Raw genomic sequence first — 14,375 nt, 5'->3', positions numbered from 1 at the left:
GGAACTGAGGGGTGCAGCGGCTCCGGCTCCCACCCAGGGGCCATTGCACTCATGGAAAATCCAGGAAAATCCTTCCCGGGATGGTGCCGAGCGTGGGACCCCCCCCCCCGAGGGGCACTGGGAGCACAGCGGGGAAATGCCCAAGCCTGGGAAAACCCCGAGCAGCGGGAGCAATAACTGCAGGAAACCTCCTCCTTGGATAACCAGTTTATTTCCAATATATAGACCAGGACTCGTGGGAGGACGATTTCCAAAGCGGGGCGTTTCTGTTGGGGGGGTCAGTTTGGTGGGGGTTTTTTGTTTTTTTGTTTTTTTGTTTTTTGCGGTTTTGCATATACCGGATACACGTCCCACTCTTACAACACGTCAAGGGGGGAATAACACATGCAGAAGGGCTTAAAAAGTCAACACTGGTCCAGCACCTCGTGTGGTCGCGGCTGGTCTTTCAACTGAGCAAAACTTCTTAAAAAATCCTTATAAATCCTTTGTAATATGTTACACATTTAGAGACAATATTTACAAAAAAAAAAAAAAAAAAAAAAGAACTTTACAGCAAATATTTGCATAACGTATGAGGACAACGCGTAACTGAGCAACAGTGACTTGTACTTAGATCCCCCCCCCCCCCGAGGCCTGGCGGGGTGGCGGGGTGGCCGCTGGGGTCCCTGCGCTGCCTTGGGGGCCGATGTCGCCGAACCCGGGTGCGATGCGTTCCCGGGGGCCCGGACCGCGGCGTGGGCTCGCTGCACCCGCGCAAGCGGCACCGCGGCGGGCAGGAGGGTCCCGCTGCACCGCTCGCCCTTGGCTGCGGCCGTCCGGGGGGGGGGAAAGCCCCGGGAGGGGGGGTGGGGGCTGGTTGTGAAAGAGGTGTTAGAAACGTGAGTGGAGACATTTCGAGCTGGAAGGGGCTGGGGAGGCGGCGGCGCGGACCCCCGAGTGGGGAGCGGCGGTGGGTTGCCGCAGGCTGAGCCTTGCAGAGGCTTGATGCGCCCCAGCACTGGCCGCGGCAGCCGGGAAAGGGCCCTGCCGGTGCCCGGCGGTGCCGGATGGATGGGAGCATCCCCGCTCGTAGCACCCGCTCGCCCGCAAGCAGCCGGCCGGGCTGCGGGGCCGGGGCTCAGCCCGGGTGCAGCGGTGCAGGGAGGAAGCCTCGGCCGCGGCGCCCGGGAAGCGCCCGCGCTCCGCACCGCCGGCCGCCCCGCGTTGGCCAGCGCAGGGGACGGTGCCGGGGCCCCGAGCGGCCCCGCTGCAGCCCGGGGGAGCCTGGTGCTTCCCGGGACGCGACCACGGGGCCGCGGCGGGGAGGGGATGCTGTGCGCGGCCCTGGGCAGGGGGCTCGGGGCCTTCGGGGGACCGATGCCGGCTTTGCACCTCCGTGACCCCCCCGCCCCTTCGGCCCAGCCTGGAGAGCGCCGGGGCGGGGGGCACCGCGCCGGGGGCCACAGAGACCCACAGCACGAGGGACCGTTAAATAAAAGCAGCTTGTCCAGAGCACAATTAAATACGTGAACAAACGAGTCCTTAAATTAAACGCTGCTGTCCCCCCCCACCGCCGTCAGGAGCCGGAGGGGAGGCGCGGGGGGGGCCGGGGCGGTCAGAGAGGCCGCTGGAAGCGCAGGGGGGCACCGGGGCCGGCAGCCCGGGGGCCGGGGCTGCCCGGGGGGCTTGGGGGCTCGGGGGGCAGCGCCGGCGCCGGCCGGGCTTTGGTGGACTCCAGGCTGCTGAGCCCCGAGTCCCTGTCGCCCCGGCGCTGCGCCGGGGGCACCTCCGGGCCCCGCTGCTCCTTCCACTCGTTGCAGTTGAGGTCCCTGAGGCCGCCGGGTGCCACCACCACCGTGTGCCGGCGCCAGCTGCTCTTCTTGCGGCGGCTCTCGGGCGAGGCGGCGCGGCGCAGGCGGACGCCGGCGTCGTCGGCGCGCAGCCGCAGCCGCAGCTGCTCCAGCTTCCTGCGGGCCAGCGTGTCGCAGGGCACGAGGCGGCGGGAGCTGAAGCAGGGACGCCCCGGCGGCACCGGCACCACCGCGGCGCCCGCCGCCCGCGGGCTCTCCGTGTCCGTCTCCACGTGGCTGAGCTCGCTGCGCTCGTCGTCCGCCTCCTCGCCCCGGCTCTCGGCCGCCGACGGCGCCTCGGAGCAGAGGCTGCGGTCCATGGTGGACAGCGTGGAGTAGCCCGAGACGATGGAGCGGGCGTCCGGCGCCGGCTCGGCCCCGGGCTCCGGCGCCGCGGGCTGGGCGGCCGCGCCGGGCTGGCGGCTCTCGGCGTCCCCGTGCTCCGAGTCGTCGTCCGTGCTGCTGCCCGGGCACTCGGCCTCCCGCCGCTTCTTCCGCTTGCGGGTGGCCGCCGAGACGAAGGGGATGGCGAGCAGCTCCCGGCGCCGCGGCTCCCTCCGCGACGGCCACGTGCCCTGCGAGACAGCGGTGCCGCGGCTCAGTGCCCCGTCCCGGCACGCGGGGACCTGCCGCCGGGCTGCACCCCCCCCGACCCCCCCACCCCCAGGACCCCGCTTACCTTGGGCTGCGCCGAGCCGCTGCGGGTCGAGTCTGCAAAGCAGAGGGGAGAGGGGGCGTCAGCGAGGCCCCGGGGCCGGGGCGCGCGGCGGGGACGCGGCACGGCGGGCAGCACCGGGGCACAGGGCACCGGCGGCTTGGCCGGGCGGGTTTGTGCGAGGGGTTTGGGGGGGGGGGGCCACCGTCGTGCCCCACGGAGCGGCATCTCCCGGTGCCCGCGGGGTCCATGGCCGCCCCCGGGCTCGCCGGCGGGTGGGGGCGCGAAGGACGAGGCTGACGCGGCGGATGCCCTCTCCCCCCCCACGCGCCCCGGCCCAGGGAGGGGGTTAGCAGCTGCCGGCGACGAGAGAGCGGGAGGCAGGAGGCGGGTGCTGAGCCCCCCCCGGGGACCCCCCCGCCACCCCCCAGGGCATCCGAGCTCCTGGCACCGGCTCCCGCCGGGAGATGCCACCACCAGCCCGAGCATCATTGGAGGGACTGGGCGAAGACGCGGGAGAACCGGCGTCGAGGGGTCTGGGGCTCCCCGCGGTGGGGGACCACCGGGGGCCGCGGTGGGCAGGACAGGCCCGTCCCCCCCCTCCCGTCCCCTCCTGCTCCCGCTCTCTCGTGGTCGCCCGGAGGAATTAGTGCGTGAGCAATGCACCCAGGCATCAACACTGTACCCGCTCTAGCTCTCGAGGAGGTCCGCTGGAGGAGGAAGAGGAGGAGGAGGAAGAGGACAGCACAGAGAAGTTCAAGGAAAGAACATAAGAAATCAGTCGAACGTCAGAGCATCCCGTCTGCGGGTTGGCAGTGTGCACGGGGGGGCTGCTGGGGCCTGGGGGGGGCGGCGCGGGGTCCCCAGGCTGCAGGGCTCCCGCGGGGTTGCAGAGGGACAGAGGGGGGGACAAGCGCCAGAGAGGAGCCGCGACAGCCGCAGGGCAGAGCCCGGCGGGGATGCCCACGCTCCCCGGCGAGGAGGGCACGGGGACGCCCCGCGCCGGCACGTGCCGCGGCGGCGGGGGGGGCCAGGCGTGAGCGTGGGGGGAGCCGCGGCCGGCGCGGCGCCGGGGTGGGGGGATGCTCGGACCGCGGAGGGGACGCGGCCCGCACGCGGCTGCTCACCTGCAGCGTCACCGGGCGCCGCGGTCCTGCCGATGTTGGGCAGCAGGTACTCGATGTTGGGCACGGACTGAGCCTCCTTCTCGTCCACGGGCGTCTGCAAGGGGCCGGGGCGCATGGTCAGGCGGCTGTGCCAAGCCCGCGGGGGCCGCGGGGGCCCCAGGATGCTCTGCCCCACGGAGACCCACCAGGGAGGGACGGTCCCCCAGCGTTGGACCCAGCTCGCACTCACCTTCTCGCCCTTGTCCTCTTTGTCACTGAAGAACCAGTCGGACTGTGGGGGAGAGGGCAGAGGTCAGAGCCTGGCATCCCGGCGGGAGCATCTTCCCCCGGGCATGGCCCCCCGCAGCCCCCAACCGCGGGGACCCGCCGCCCCCGCCGTCCTGCCGCCCCAGGCACTCACGTGCTGGATGAGGGTCTCCACGATCTTGTAGCGGTCGGGCATGTGCGTCACCATGTCGGTCATGTTGTCCTCGGAGGTCCGCACCAGCGTGGGGCCGAACACCAGCGCCAGGTTTCGGGGCTCCATCTGCAAGCGGGGCCGGGGTTATTGCCTGCCGCGGCCCCCCCTGCTTCCCCCCCCTCGGCTTTCGGGTCCCCAGCGGGTGCCATCTGCCTCCCCACCGCACCGTGAGCGTGGTGGGCTGAGCTGCGAGGAGGGCCCAGGAGTCCGGGCCCCGGACCCCCCCATGCCGCAGCCTCCGTTGCTCAGAGCACCTGGCCCCGGTGCAGGCGATGCCCAGCGGTGCGCAGGGCCGCGGCGGGCGGACGGTACCTTGTTCTTCTCCGAGTGGTCGGCGATGGTCTTCAGGTGGCCCACCAGGAACTTGAGCGTCTCGTAGTAGTGACCTGGCAGGTCCCGGATCTGCGGGGAGACACCGGGTCACCCCTCCGCTCATCCCCAAATCCCCCCCTTTCCCACCCAGCAGCAGCCCCCCCGGGCTGGGCACGGCGCTGCCACCGCAGGAGCGACCCTGCAGTGGGCAGGGGGGCTCCCGGGAGCTGCCCCCCCGGCCAGGCAGTCCCCAGCCCCTTTGCCCCCCATGGGAAAGGCCCTGCCCCATCTGCCTACCAGTTTCCGCAAGGTCCTCATCCTCTCGCTGGCGTCCTCTATGCGGTTGGCCTCGATGAAGTCGTTGTACTTATCTGGAAGCGGGACGCGAGGCGCTCAGCGGCGCTGCCAGCAGCCCCGGACACCCCGGCCGGCGGCGCCGGGGTCCCACCGGGACGGGACAGCGGAGGGACGAGGACGAGGGACGAGGACGAGGGACGCGGGCTCCCGCGAGCGGGGCCGTGGCCGACTCACCGTCCGTGAAGAGGGGCTCGGGGAGCTTTCGGAAGAAGGATTTCAGCAGGCTGCTAATGACGTTCAGATCCTGCCACCGCTGCGGGGGGAGAAGGGGATGCTCAGAGGGACCGGCCGGGCGCGGACCCAGCCCCAGCCTCGCCGGGAGGCAGCAGACGCCCGCGGGAGAAAGCCCCCGGCGCCGGCACCGAGTCGGACACCTGGTACCACCGCTGCGGCCGTGGGAACGGCAGGACAGACGTCCCCATCCCAATGTCCAGCAGGGAAAACGCTTTACCGCCAGAGTGCATCAGGAGGGGACGGGGGAGGGGACAGAAAAGCCCCACGGTGCCCCTCCATCAGCAGGTGACACCCCCCCATGGGGAGACGCAAGGGGACAAATGTGTCCCCAGGCTGCCACCCCCACCGCCCTCGCCGCCCGCCAGGCAGCCCTGCCGCGCCGGGAGAGGCCACCGCGACGGAGCCGGGAGCGCGACGGAGCCGGGAGCGCGATGGAGAGCGATGGAGCCACACGGAGCCGGGCGCCAGCCCCAAGAGCATCCTGGGGACAGGGACAGGGACAGGGACAGGGACAGGGACCCGCCGGCCCAGCCCTCACCTCGTCCTGCAGGTTGATCTCGGCAGCGCCCTTGTTGAGCTGCTCCTGGAGGCTGGACACCACGGCGTTGTTGCCGGGCACCCGGTAGATGCCCATGTACTCCAGGCCTCGGTCCTCCACCACCTTGCAGCAGGCTTCGACGATCAGGGGGATGTTCTGCGGGGACACACGGGGCCTGACGGACGTGCCGGAGGGGACACGCCGCCGCGGTGCCCCAGGCCGGCCCGTGACCCCCCGCCCGGGGCGGCCTGGCTCTACCTTGTTGTCCGGGGCGGGCTGGCAGTCCTCCAGCCTCACGCCGAAGGCTCGGGGGGTGGATTTCTTGTTCTTCTTCATGATGTTGATGCCCCAAGGGGCTTTTTGGGAGCTGCTCTCATCTGGAAGGAAACAGGGGGGGCGTCTGCTGAAGAGCCAGGGTGGACCAGCGGCGGGAGCATCCCTCTCCGTCCCCTCGGGACGAGCGCGGTCACGGCCACGTCGAGCCACCCACGCGGGGGTGGCAGCAGCGGGGTGCCCCGGGCAGACCCTACCTTTCGTGACGGCTGCGTCCTGCCTCGGGGACCGGGGCGCGCTGGTTCCCGTCGGCTTCAGGAACTCGGCTCTGATCCCCAGCCCGCGAGAGCCCTTGGGCGACGAGTCGGGCTTCGCGCCGGAGGGGCTGCGGGGAGAGCGGGGGGGTCAGGGGGGGCCCGGCGCTGCGGACGGCACCGCACGCGGCATCTCCCTGCAAGCGCCATGCTCACCTCGCAGGGCGGCCCAGCTGCGCCCCGCACCCCGCGCAAGGAGGGTTTAAGCCGCCCTAGGGAGCTCTGGACTGGTTTAACCCTTTGCTCAGAGCCAGTTTGGCTGAATTGGGCCATTTCTCACCCCGAGCAACGCCCGGTGCAGTCAGGACGGCCGGACGCTGCCCCGTTAAGGGACGCACCGCTTTCGCTCCATCGCTTTGAAAGCGAGGTGAACAAACCCGTGCCGGCTCCTTCCCGGGGCTCTCGGAGCACCAGCGCTGGTCGGGGCCAGCAGCGGCCCCGGGCCGGCACGGGAACCCGAGCGGGGCACCTCCGCTCCCGCCGGCAGCCCCGGCTCGGTGCCGCGGCCCCGCTCCCAGCCCCGCTGCCCGCGCCGGCCCGGCCCCGTACCTCACTTTCCGGTAGTCGTTTAACTTCTTGTTGATAAGCGCCTGGCTGGCAAAACCGGGGTCCTGGGGAGGCAGAGAGAAGAGGGGAAGGGGGAGCTTGAGCGGCGCGTTCCCCGGAGGCGCCGAGCAAGTCCACGCTCCCCCGGAGCACGGGAGCCTCCGGCGCTCCTCGCCGAGGGGGGGTCCGTGGCGGGCCGAGCCCCCGGCCGGGCCATGCCGAGAGCGGTGCCCCCGAGAGCCGCTGCCGCCGGAGCTCGCTGCCCCAGCGTGGAGGTCTCCACGGGAAGGTCGGACCGCGAGCATCCTTCTGCGGCACGCGCACCTCCGTGCGCCCTCACCAGAGCCACCGCCAAGGGGACGCAGCCTCCAAAGAAACGACCTCTCCGAGGGGCGCCAGGGGCTATCCCGGCCGGCACCCAGGCCCCCGACCAGGCCACGCGCTCCGGGCCCCGGCGGCGGGGTCCCACAACGACCACTGCCACGCAGCTCCGCTCCTCCAGCGAGGACGCACATGGAGACAACCAGAGACCGCTCCGAGCTCGGTGCACCCACCGGGCACGGCCGAGCCTGCCACGACCCGGGCACAAACACCACGACCAAACGAAGCCCTGCCCAGCTCACGGGCGACAAGACGGTGCAGCCGGCTCAGCTCCGGCGCATCCAGCCCCGCGCGTCCTCCTCCGGCGGGGGCTGCCTCGGGGGCAGCTCTGCCCGGCTCAGACCCTGCGAGCATCGAGCCCCGGCCCCGTGCCGGCTGCAAGCGCCGCGGCCCCGGCACCGAGTGCAGCACTGCTACCAGGAATGCAGCCAGCACAGCCAGGACCGGCCCCGCAGACCGGGCAGCAGCGGCGGCCGGGGCGCACCGCGGGCGCTCCTCATCCCTTGCACGACCCAACGCCACCGGCACCTCTCGCACCGACCCCGCCGGCCCTTTCAGCCGAGCCCGCCGCAGCGGAGCGGCAGAGCCGCAAATCCTACACCGGGCAGCCTCCTGCCGCCCTCGGCGCGTCCCTGCCCGCGCCCGAGACGGAGCCGACGGAGCCGCGCTCTTCTTGGATGCCGTGCACCCCCGGGAGCACGGCACGGCGCGGCGCGGCACGGCGCGGCGGTCCCGAGCCGCTCGGCGGCTCCACGCCGGCCGCGGCCTGGGGAAGCAGCGCAAGGCAAACAGCTGGAGAGAGCCAAGGCGGTTAGTGCCGGGAGAGCCAGAGGCAGCCGGGAGCCCCATGTGGCTCTCACCTCGCCCTCGGCCTTGCCGTTCTCCCTGATGACTTTGATCCAGGCCAGCATGTCTTCCCGATCCTCTGCCTGAAAGAGATATTCACAGAAGTCAGCGGTCGTCAGCCGGAAGACGTGCTTCCTCTTGGTCTCGCTGTAGGAAATGTCCACCAGGCACGCTCGGATGCTGATCGGCTGCTCCTCCTCACCTGGGGGTGGTGGGGCGCAGGTCACCGCCTCCCGCCTGTCCTTGCACAGGTAAAGCGAGTGGGTGCGCAGAACGGCGAAGACGCGCTTCCACTGCCGCATGCCTCCGCCAACTTTCTGCGGGGAGAACGGAGCGGGGGGCAGGCCGTGAGCGGCGCCGGGTCCGCGGGGCTCCGCTCGCCGTGGCCGTCTCGCCGCCTGCGTCGGGGCCGGGGCTCCGCTGTCCGGGGCGGTGGGCGGGCGGGCTGCCGCCGGGGGCCGGGGCGGGCGGCGCGGCGGGTACGCACCTTCCCCTTTTTGGTGAGGATCTGCTTGAAGTGGAGCCAGCCCTCTTTCCGCACGTCGCTGAACGTGACGTCCGAGAGGTCGGAGGTGGAGTGCCTTTTGGAGCGGGTGTCTTCGGACGTACCGAGGCTGTCCAGAGACTGCGAGGGGCGAGAGGGCACCGCGTAAGCCAGAGCCCGCAGGGCCGGACGATGCGCTCGCCCGCAGGGCACCCGGCCCGAAGGGACCCCCGCCCCCCGCACTCACCCCGTCGGTGAAGAAGCTCCGCAGCATCCGCAGGCTGGGGACCCGGCTCGGCATCCTCCTGCAAGGCAAGCGGCCTCCGTGAGCGGGGCGCGACGCGGGGGCGGCGAGGGGCGGCACGTGCCACCACCGGGGCCGGCCCTACCTCAGGATCTTCCCCTCGTCCCGGAACGTGTTCAGACCGTCGTCGCACGACTTGGAGCGCTCGGTCGTTATGGCCAGGAGGTAGGAGGAGCGGCGGCTGGCCTTGATGCTGCCTGCGACGGGAAGGGACAAACGGGTCAGCGCGGCTGGGCTGCAAGGCGATGCACGGCCAAGCACCCGCTCGGATCTTGGGGAGGAGAAGGGGGTCGAGCGCAAGGGCTGCGGCTCCCGACCGCGCTGCTGCTTCGCTGCAGCATTTTAGGCACGCTGGAGAGCATCCAGTGCAAAGCAAAGGGGACGATAAGGGAGTCCAAAACAGGCAGCGCTGCATGGGATGGCCGGGTGCATTTATTCTAGAGGAGAGCAGCCGGGAAGCAGGGGCAATAGCAGCCCAGTCCCCCTCCGGCTCGCGCGGCAGGACCCGGGGAGCAGCCGCTGGCCCCCGCCGGCACTTACTGCAGTCCTGCGAGTAGTGCCGGCCCAGGGCGAAGGCGAAGGTGGGCGAGGAGGGGCTGGTGCTGATGGCGGGCGCCGAGTTCATGGCGCTGGAGACCACCGAGGAGGCGGGCACGTGCTTGGCCTTCAGGTCGATGCTGGGGCTGGTGGGTTCGTCTGCAAGGGGGAGGCGAGAAGGCTTTCAGGCTGCAGCAGGGGATGGGAAAGCCCATGCTAAGAGCCCCCCCACGCAGGTCCTTCTCGCTGGTGCCGGGTTTCCACCATTTCCCCGTGCTGGGGACGCCCTCCAACTGCCAGCAAAGCGAGGAGCCTGCTCTCCTCGAAGGAGACGTGACCTCCCTCCCTCGCGGGCCCCGCAGGAGACCCATCCCCGTTGCATCCCAGCCTGGCGCCGTGCACGGAGCAGGGACTGGCGCTGCAGGGAACAGAGCCGGCATCGCCGCTGGATGCCGCCTGGGTCCAGAGGCAGCCGGCTGGGGAGGTCTCTGGTGGGACGGGGAGCCGGTCTCTGCCACCGGCAGGGCGAGACCTTGCCGAGCAGCTGTGCCAGGCCACAGCCGGGGGAAGGAGCCTGGCGCTGGCACGTCCTTGCCATTGCACACGTGCCCCCATGGGCAGCAGCAAACCGGCCGCAGAAGGATGCTCCGAGTCCGTGCAACCTGCCCCACGGCCTGGCAGCGGGCAGAAGACCCGAGGACGAGCCCCCCCGACTCACCGATGAACGGGATGGACGCCAGGGAGTCCTCCGGGGCCGCCAAGGGGGCCACGCGCCGGCCGGGCCGCTCGGCCACCGGCCTCTCCCCTCTGCCACCGGCCGGCGGGTCGCAAATGTCCGTCTCCTTCGCGTCGTCGGGGAAGACAAAGTTCATCTGCCGCAGCGGAGGCGGCATCTTGCGCCCCGTGGGCGGCTTCTGCCGGAGCACCACCTCCTCCCGGCGCTCCTCGGCCGGCGGCTCCGGTGCTCGGGTGCCGCTCTCCGCCTTCGCCGGCCCTTGGGCCGCGGGCGCCTCGGCGGGTGGGGGGCCGGGGCGCGGGGGGGCCGCCCTGTCCGGGCACGGCGCGGGCTGGGGTCCCGGCCGCTGCGGCACGCTGAAGGTGGGGAGGCCGCCGAAACGGGGGTCGCGGCAGGAGAGCGCGTGCAGCAGCCCGGTGCGGCGCTGGAAGGAGGGGCTGTAGCTCCGGTAGCCGATGTAGCCGCCGTCGTCCGCGCTCGGCAGGTTGGGCTGCGAGGGGTGCTTCTGCACGGCCGGCTCGCGGGACGAGGAGGAGGAGGAGGAGGAGGAGGAAGGTGCGCAGCTGTGCTGGCCGGGATGCCCCGCGGCCGCCGGCGCCGGCGCGGCCCGGCAGAGCTTCTCGGGCGGCCAGGCGGAGCGCGGGGAGAGCAGGGCGCCGGGCTCCGGCGCCTCGGCGGGACGCCCGTAGCCGCCCAGGTGGTTTTCGGAGCGGGCCCGGTACGCCCAGCCCTGGCGGGGCGGCTGCAGCAGGGTGTCGTGCGAGGCGCTGTGGGGCCAGCCGTGGGGCGCCGGGGCCGCGCCGCCCAGGCGGTCGTGGGAGACGCTGCGGCAGCGGGGCGGCATGGCGTGCCGGCGCTCCTCCGAGGCGCTCCGCCGCGCTTCCCGGCTGCAAAACCAGCGGCACAGGGCTTGCTGGCACTCCTGCCGGCTGGGCACCGCCGGGCCGTGAGTCCGATGCTCCGCGAGGTGCTTGGCCGGGACGCCGTAGCGCTCGGGCGGGGAGGAGGCGGCGGCGCGGGGACCGGAGCCCGGCCGGCCGCGGGGCACGGTGCCGGGCGGCAGCTCGTCGGTGCAGGGCGCGGGGCCGCCGCTGCCCGGCTCCCGGGAGGCCTCGCTGCGGGCGCCGCCGGGGGGGGACGAGGAGGGAGGGCGGGAGGCGCGCGGGTCCGGCGGCTGGCCCGGGGGGGGCTCGGCGAGCATCGCCTCCCGCGGCGCGGCCCGCGCCTGGAAGGGGTAGGTCTTGCGCGGGTAGCAGACGGGGGGCGGCTCGGGGATGCTCTGGGCCCCCCCGCAGTACGGCTCGTTGCCCTTCAGGTAGGCGTCCTGCGAATAGGCCTGCGGAGGAGGACGGGGGGGTCAGGGGGACGGGGACCACGGCACCTGGTCACCAATGTACCCACCGCAGCCCTGCGTTCCCACGCCACCGCACGCTGCGGCCGGCTCCCGCCACCGGCTGCCCCCCCCTCCCGTCTTAAAATACCCCATGACACACGGGGCGGCCTCAGCCCGGCTCCCGTCTCGCCTTTCACGGCGGCCCTGGATCGATGCCGCAGGCGGTGAGCGAGGAAACCCCCGGCCGCTGGGAAAGGGCCATGTGCACCACGGCACGCGTCCCCGGCGGCACGGGGGTCCCATCCCAGCGGCACGGGGGTCCCATCCTGGCGGTATGGGGGTCCCATCCCAGCGGCACGGGGGTCCCATCCCGGCGGAGCAGGGCCGGGCAGAGCCCCCGGGCTCCTCCAGCCGCCGCGTCCGGAGCCGGGGCACCGCAGCGGAGCACCGTGCCCGGGAGAGGGCCGCGGGACGAGCAGCTCCCCGCATCAAAAGCTGGAGCCCAGCGCCGGGGCCGCAGGGGCGGAGGAACGACGGGAATGCGCCCGCGGGGGCGGCCGCCGGCAGCGGCACTGCCGGAGAGTCCGGGGCGGCGAGGTCCGTGCGCTGCCGGACCGGGGCAGCACCGGCGAAGCACCCGTGGGCTGGAGCCACGCAGGGGCCGCGGGGGGACGGGGCTGGGTGCGAGCTCCTGCAGGGGCTCAGCTCCACGTGGCGACAAGCCAGTCCCCGAAATCAGAGCCGTGCAGAGTCCCGGGAAACTCGCCACAGCGGTGGCTGCTTTCCAAGCGCTGCCGAGGCAGCCCCTCGTCCCCCTTCCCGACGTGCCCGGCCACGGAGGCGCTGGGTCCGGCCCCGCCGCCTCCTCCGGTACCTCGATTCCTGCCTCCGCTGCTCCTCCGGGGACGCTGCCGGGGCTGCCCGGCCCCCGGCACACGGGGCCCCGTCCCCAAGGGTCCCCAGGCGCCAGCCCCAGCGCAGCGCGTCCCGGCTGGCCTGGCCTCTCCGTCCCTCCCTCCCTCGCCGCTTCCGCGGTGCCGCTTGGGGTTTTGCCAGGCGCTGCGAGGCGGGGGGGGGCCGCTGGGCCGCGGGGACGGCTGCGCGCCGCAGGAATGCCGGCACACCCCGCGCCGCCCCGGGAAACCCACGCCGGCAACGCGAGCCCTGGCAACGAGAGCGGGGCCGGAGCCGCCCCGCGAGCTGCAAAGGGGGCAGGACGCTCCCTCCCCGGCCGCGGCGCCGAAACCCGGCCAACGGCCGTGACGGCAGTGATGCCACCCAGACCCGAGCCCCAAGCGACGCGGTCCAGTGCCACCAGAACCAGGCACCACCTGGCACCAGATTGAAGGTGCCGGGATGCTGGCAGCACCGAAACGGAGTGGGGGTCTCCGGGCAATGCCGGGGAGAACGGGCTCGGAGTGGGGCTGCCCCGGAGCCAGGGCTCCCGGCAAGGGACTCACCAGCTGGAGGATGTCTTCATCCTTGGGCATGATGGAGAGCTCCAGCATGTCATCGCTGCGGAGAGAGGGGCGAGGGCTCAGGGTGGCCAGAGATGCCCGTCGCGGCACGTCTCCACCCGTCCCCGGCCACCCGCCGGCCGCCGAAGTGAGACGGTGCCCACCGCGCCGCGTCCCTGCACCGTCCCCACCACCGTCCCCGTGCCGCCTGCTCCGCTGCCGCGGCCTCACCTGTTCTGGATGAGGGCGATGACCTGCGAGTAGGTTTTCCCGATGATGCTCTCCCCGTTCACCCGGACCAGCCGGTCTCCTGCGGGGCAGGGGAGGAGGTGACGGCCCCGCGCGCGGGTACCGCGAGGCGCCCCGGGGCGGGTGGCTGCGGGCAGCAGCGGGGGCCACAGGAGCAGCCTCACCCGGGACCCCTGGCCGCTCCGCGCATCCCGCAGAGAAGAGGGAAAGAACGAAGGAAAGAGAGGAAGAAAAGCCAGAAAAGCCCTGGTAGATGAGGCAGAGCATCGTGTGCATCCCCTGAGCAACCTTTAACAATCTCCAGCTTTCTCCCACTAACGTGGGAGTATTGAGTTAAATAGGCAAGAGAAAGGTGGTGCAAGGATGGTTCTTCCCCCCCGCAAACCCCCCGAAATGCTGCCTGGCAGGGTTCAGCAGCCAGGCCCGAGCTGGGCAGCGTGCCGCGGGCCCCCGCTCACCTGTGCGCAGGCCGGCCTGGTGCGCCGGCCCGTCTTCCCGCACGCTCTTCACGAAGATGGTGTCCATGGGCTCCAGGCGGCTGCGGGGGGGACCTGTGCCGGGAGGGCAGAGCGCGTCAGCGAGCGACCGGCGGGCAAGACCGGCCTCGTGCACGTGCTGCATGCACACGCGTGCACATGCATGCACATGCATGCACACACGTGCCGTGGTTTGGTGCATGCCACCCCTCTCCCTCCCTGAGCCCAAACGCTGCAGCCGGTTCTGCTGTGGGGGCCGCGCTGCCGCCGGCTGCACCGGGTCGGAGCCCGGCACGGGGAGTGCAGTCCCAGTGCGCCTCGTCAGTCCGGGCACGCGGCTATCCGTTCTGACGGCATCGCATCCGCTCAAGTCATGGCAGCCTCCAGGAGGAGTGCCGTCCCCATCCCTGTCCCTGTCCCCATCCCTGTCCCCATCCCGCCGTGCATGGGGTCGCTCCACCACCGAGCCCCTCTGGCTGCGGGAAAGGTGCCCCGGAGCCGCAGGAGCCCCCGTGCAGCTTCACCCCCGCGCTCTCCCGCACTCGCCGCCGTGCTTACCCGCGCGGTTGCCGTTCTCCTCCTCCTGCCAAGAGAACAGAGAAACTCGTGTCAGGCCGGGCTGGGGCAGAGGCGCCGGGGGGGTCCCGGAGGCTCATTCGCCCATGGGGCAGAGGGAGCCGGGACGCCGGACCCCGCCGGGCGCTGGGTGCCTCGCACTGCTGCCAGCCAGGGTAAAATTAACTCGTGACACCGGATCCCGCCGGGCTGTAAGCGGAGCCCGGGCGGCTGGCGGGGCGCGAGGGGGAACGGGGTCCGGCGCGCTGCTGCGGGCCAGGGCAGCACCGGGGCTGCGGGGAGGGACCGACCCGGGGCAGAGCGGTGGAGAGGAGCCGCAGCAGCCTGGGGCAGCGGGATCTCGCCCCCGCG

The 14,375-nt window shown here is 72.3% G+C and overlaps 1 protein-coding gene across 5 annotated transcripts in view; it reads right to left on the bottom strand.

Moving 5' to 3' along the window:
• Positions 1–192: 192 nt before the first annotated feature.
• ARHGAP23 (Rho GTPase activating protein 23) overlaps positions 193–14,375 on the bottom strand; it is a 34,149-nt gene continuing 19,966 nt past the window's right edge. For 3 of the 5 annotated variants that reach the window (XM_064524669.1, XM_064524668.1, XM_064524671.1), the window contains exons 3-24: positions 14,007–14,031; positions 13,431–13,523; positions 12,955–13,033; positions 12,727–12,781; positions 9,916–11,269; positions 9,201–9,356; positions 8,746–8,857; positions 8,604–8,661; positions 8,360–8,497; positions 7,887–8,189; positions 6,649–6,710; positions 6,043–6,170; positions 5,771–5,889; positions 5,513–5,668; positions 4,915–4,993; positions 4,681–4,754; positions 4,384–4,473; positions 4,012–4,137; positions 3,841–3,882; positions 3,612–3,705; positions 2,509–2,540; positions 193–2,404 (exon numbers count right to left, since the gene is read on the bottom strand). In XM_064524669.1, the coding sequence (XP_064380739.1) occupies positions 1,595–2,404; positions 2,509–2,540; positions 3,612–3,705; positions 3,841–3,882; positions 4,012–4,137; positions 4,384–4,473; positions 4,681–4,754; positions 4,915–4,993; positions 5,513–5,668; positions 5,771–5,889; positions 6,043–6,170; positions 6,649–6,710; positions 7,887–8,189; positions 8,360–8,497; positions 8,604–8,661; positions 8,746–8,857; positions 9,201–9,356; positions 9,916–11,269; positions 12,727–12,781; positions 12,955–13,033; positions 13,431–13,523; positions 14,007–14,031 (4,185 nt within the window). In that variant the 3' untranslated portion in view covers positions 193–1,594. Of the gene's footprint in view, positions 2,405–2,508; positions 2,541–3,169; positions 3,195–3,611; positions 3,706–3,840; positions 3,883–4,011; positions 4,138–4,383; positions 4,474–4,680; positions 4,755–4,914; positions 4,994–5,512; positions 5,669–5,770; positions 5,890–6,042; positions 6,171–6,648; positions 6,711–7,886; positions 8,190–8,359; positions 8,498–8,603; positions 8,662–8,745; positions 8,858–9,200; positions 9,357–9,915; positions 11,270–12,726; positions 12,782–12,954; positions 13,034–13,430; positions 13,524–14,006; positions 14,032–14,375 lie in introns of all 5 variants that reach the window. The other 2 variants (XM_064524672.1, XM_064524670.1) reach the window with 2 other exon arrangements.

This window comes from Dromaius novaehollandiae, chromosome 22 (assembly GCF_036370855.1).
Source record: "Dromaius novaehollandiae isolate bDroNov1 chromosome 22, bDroNov1.hap1, whole genome shotgun sequence".
Lineage (NCBI taxonomy): Eukaryota > Metazoa > Chordata > Aves > Casuariiformes > Dromaiidae > Dromaius > Dromaius novaehollandiae.
The sequence above is the reverse complement of the archived record's forward strand: the minus strand, read 5'-3'. Positions and strand labels throughout refer to the sequence as shown.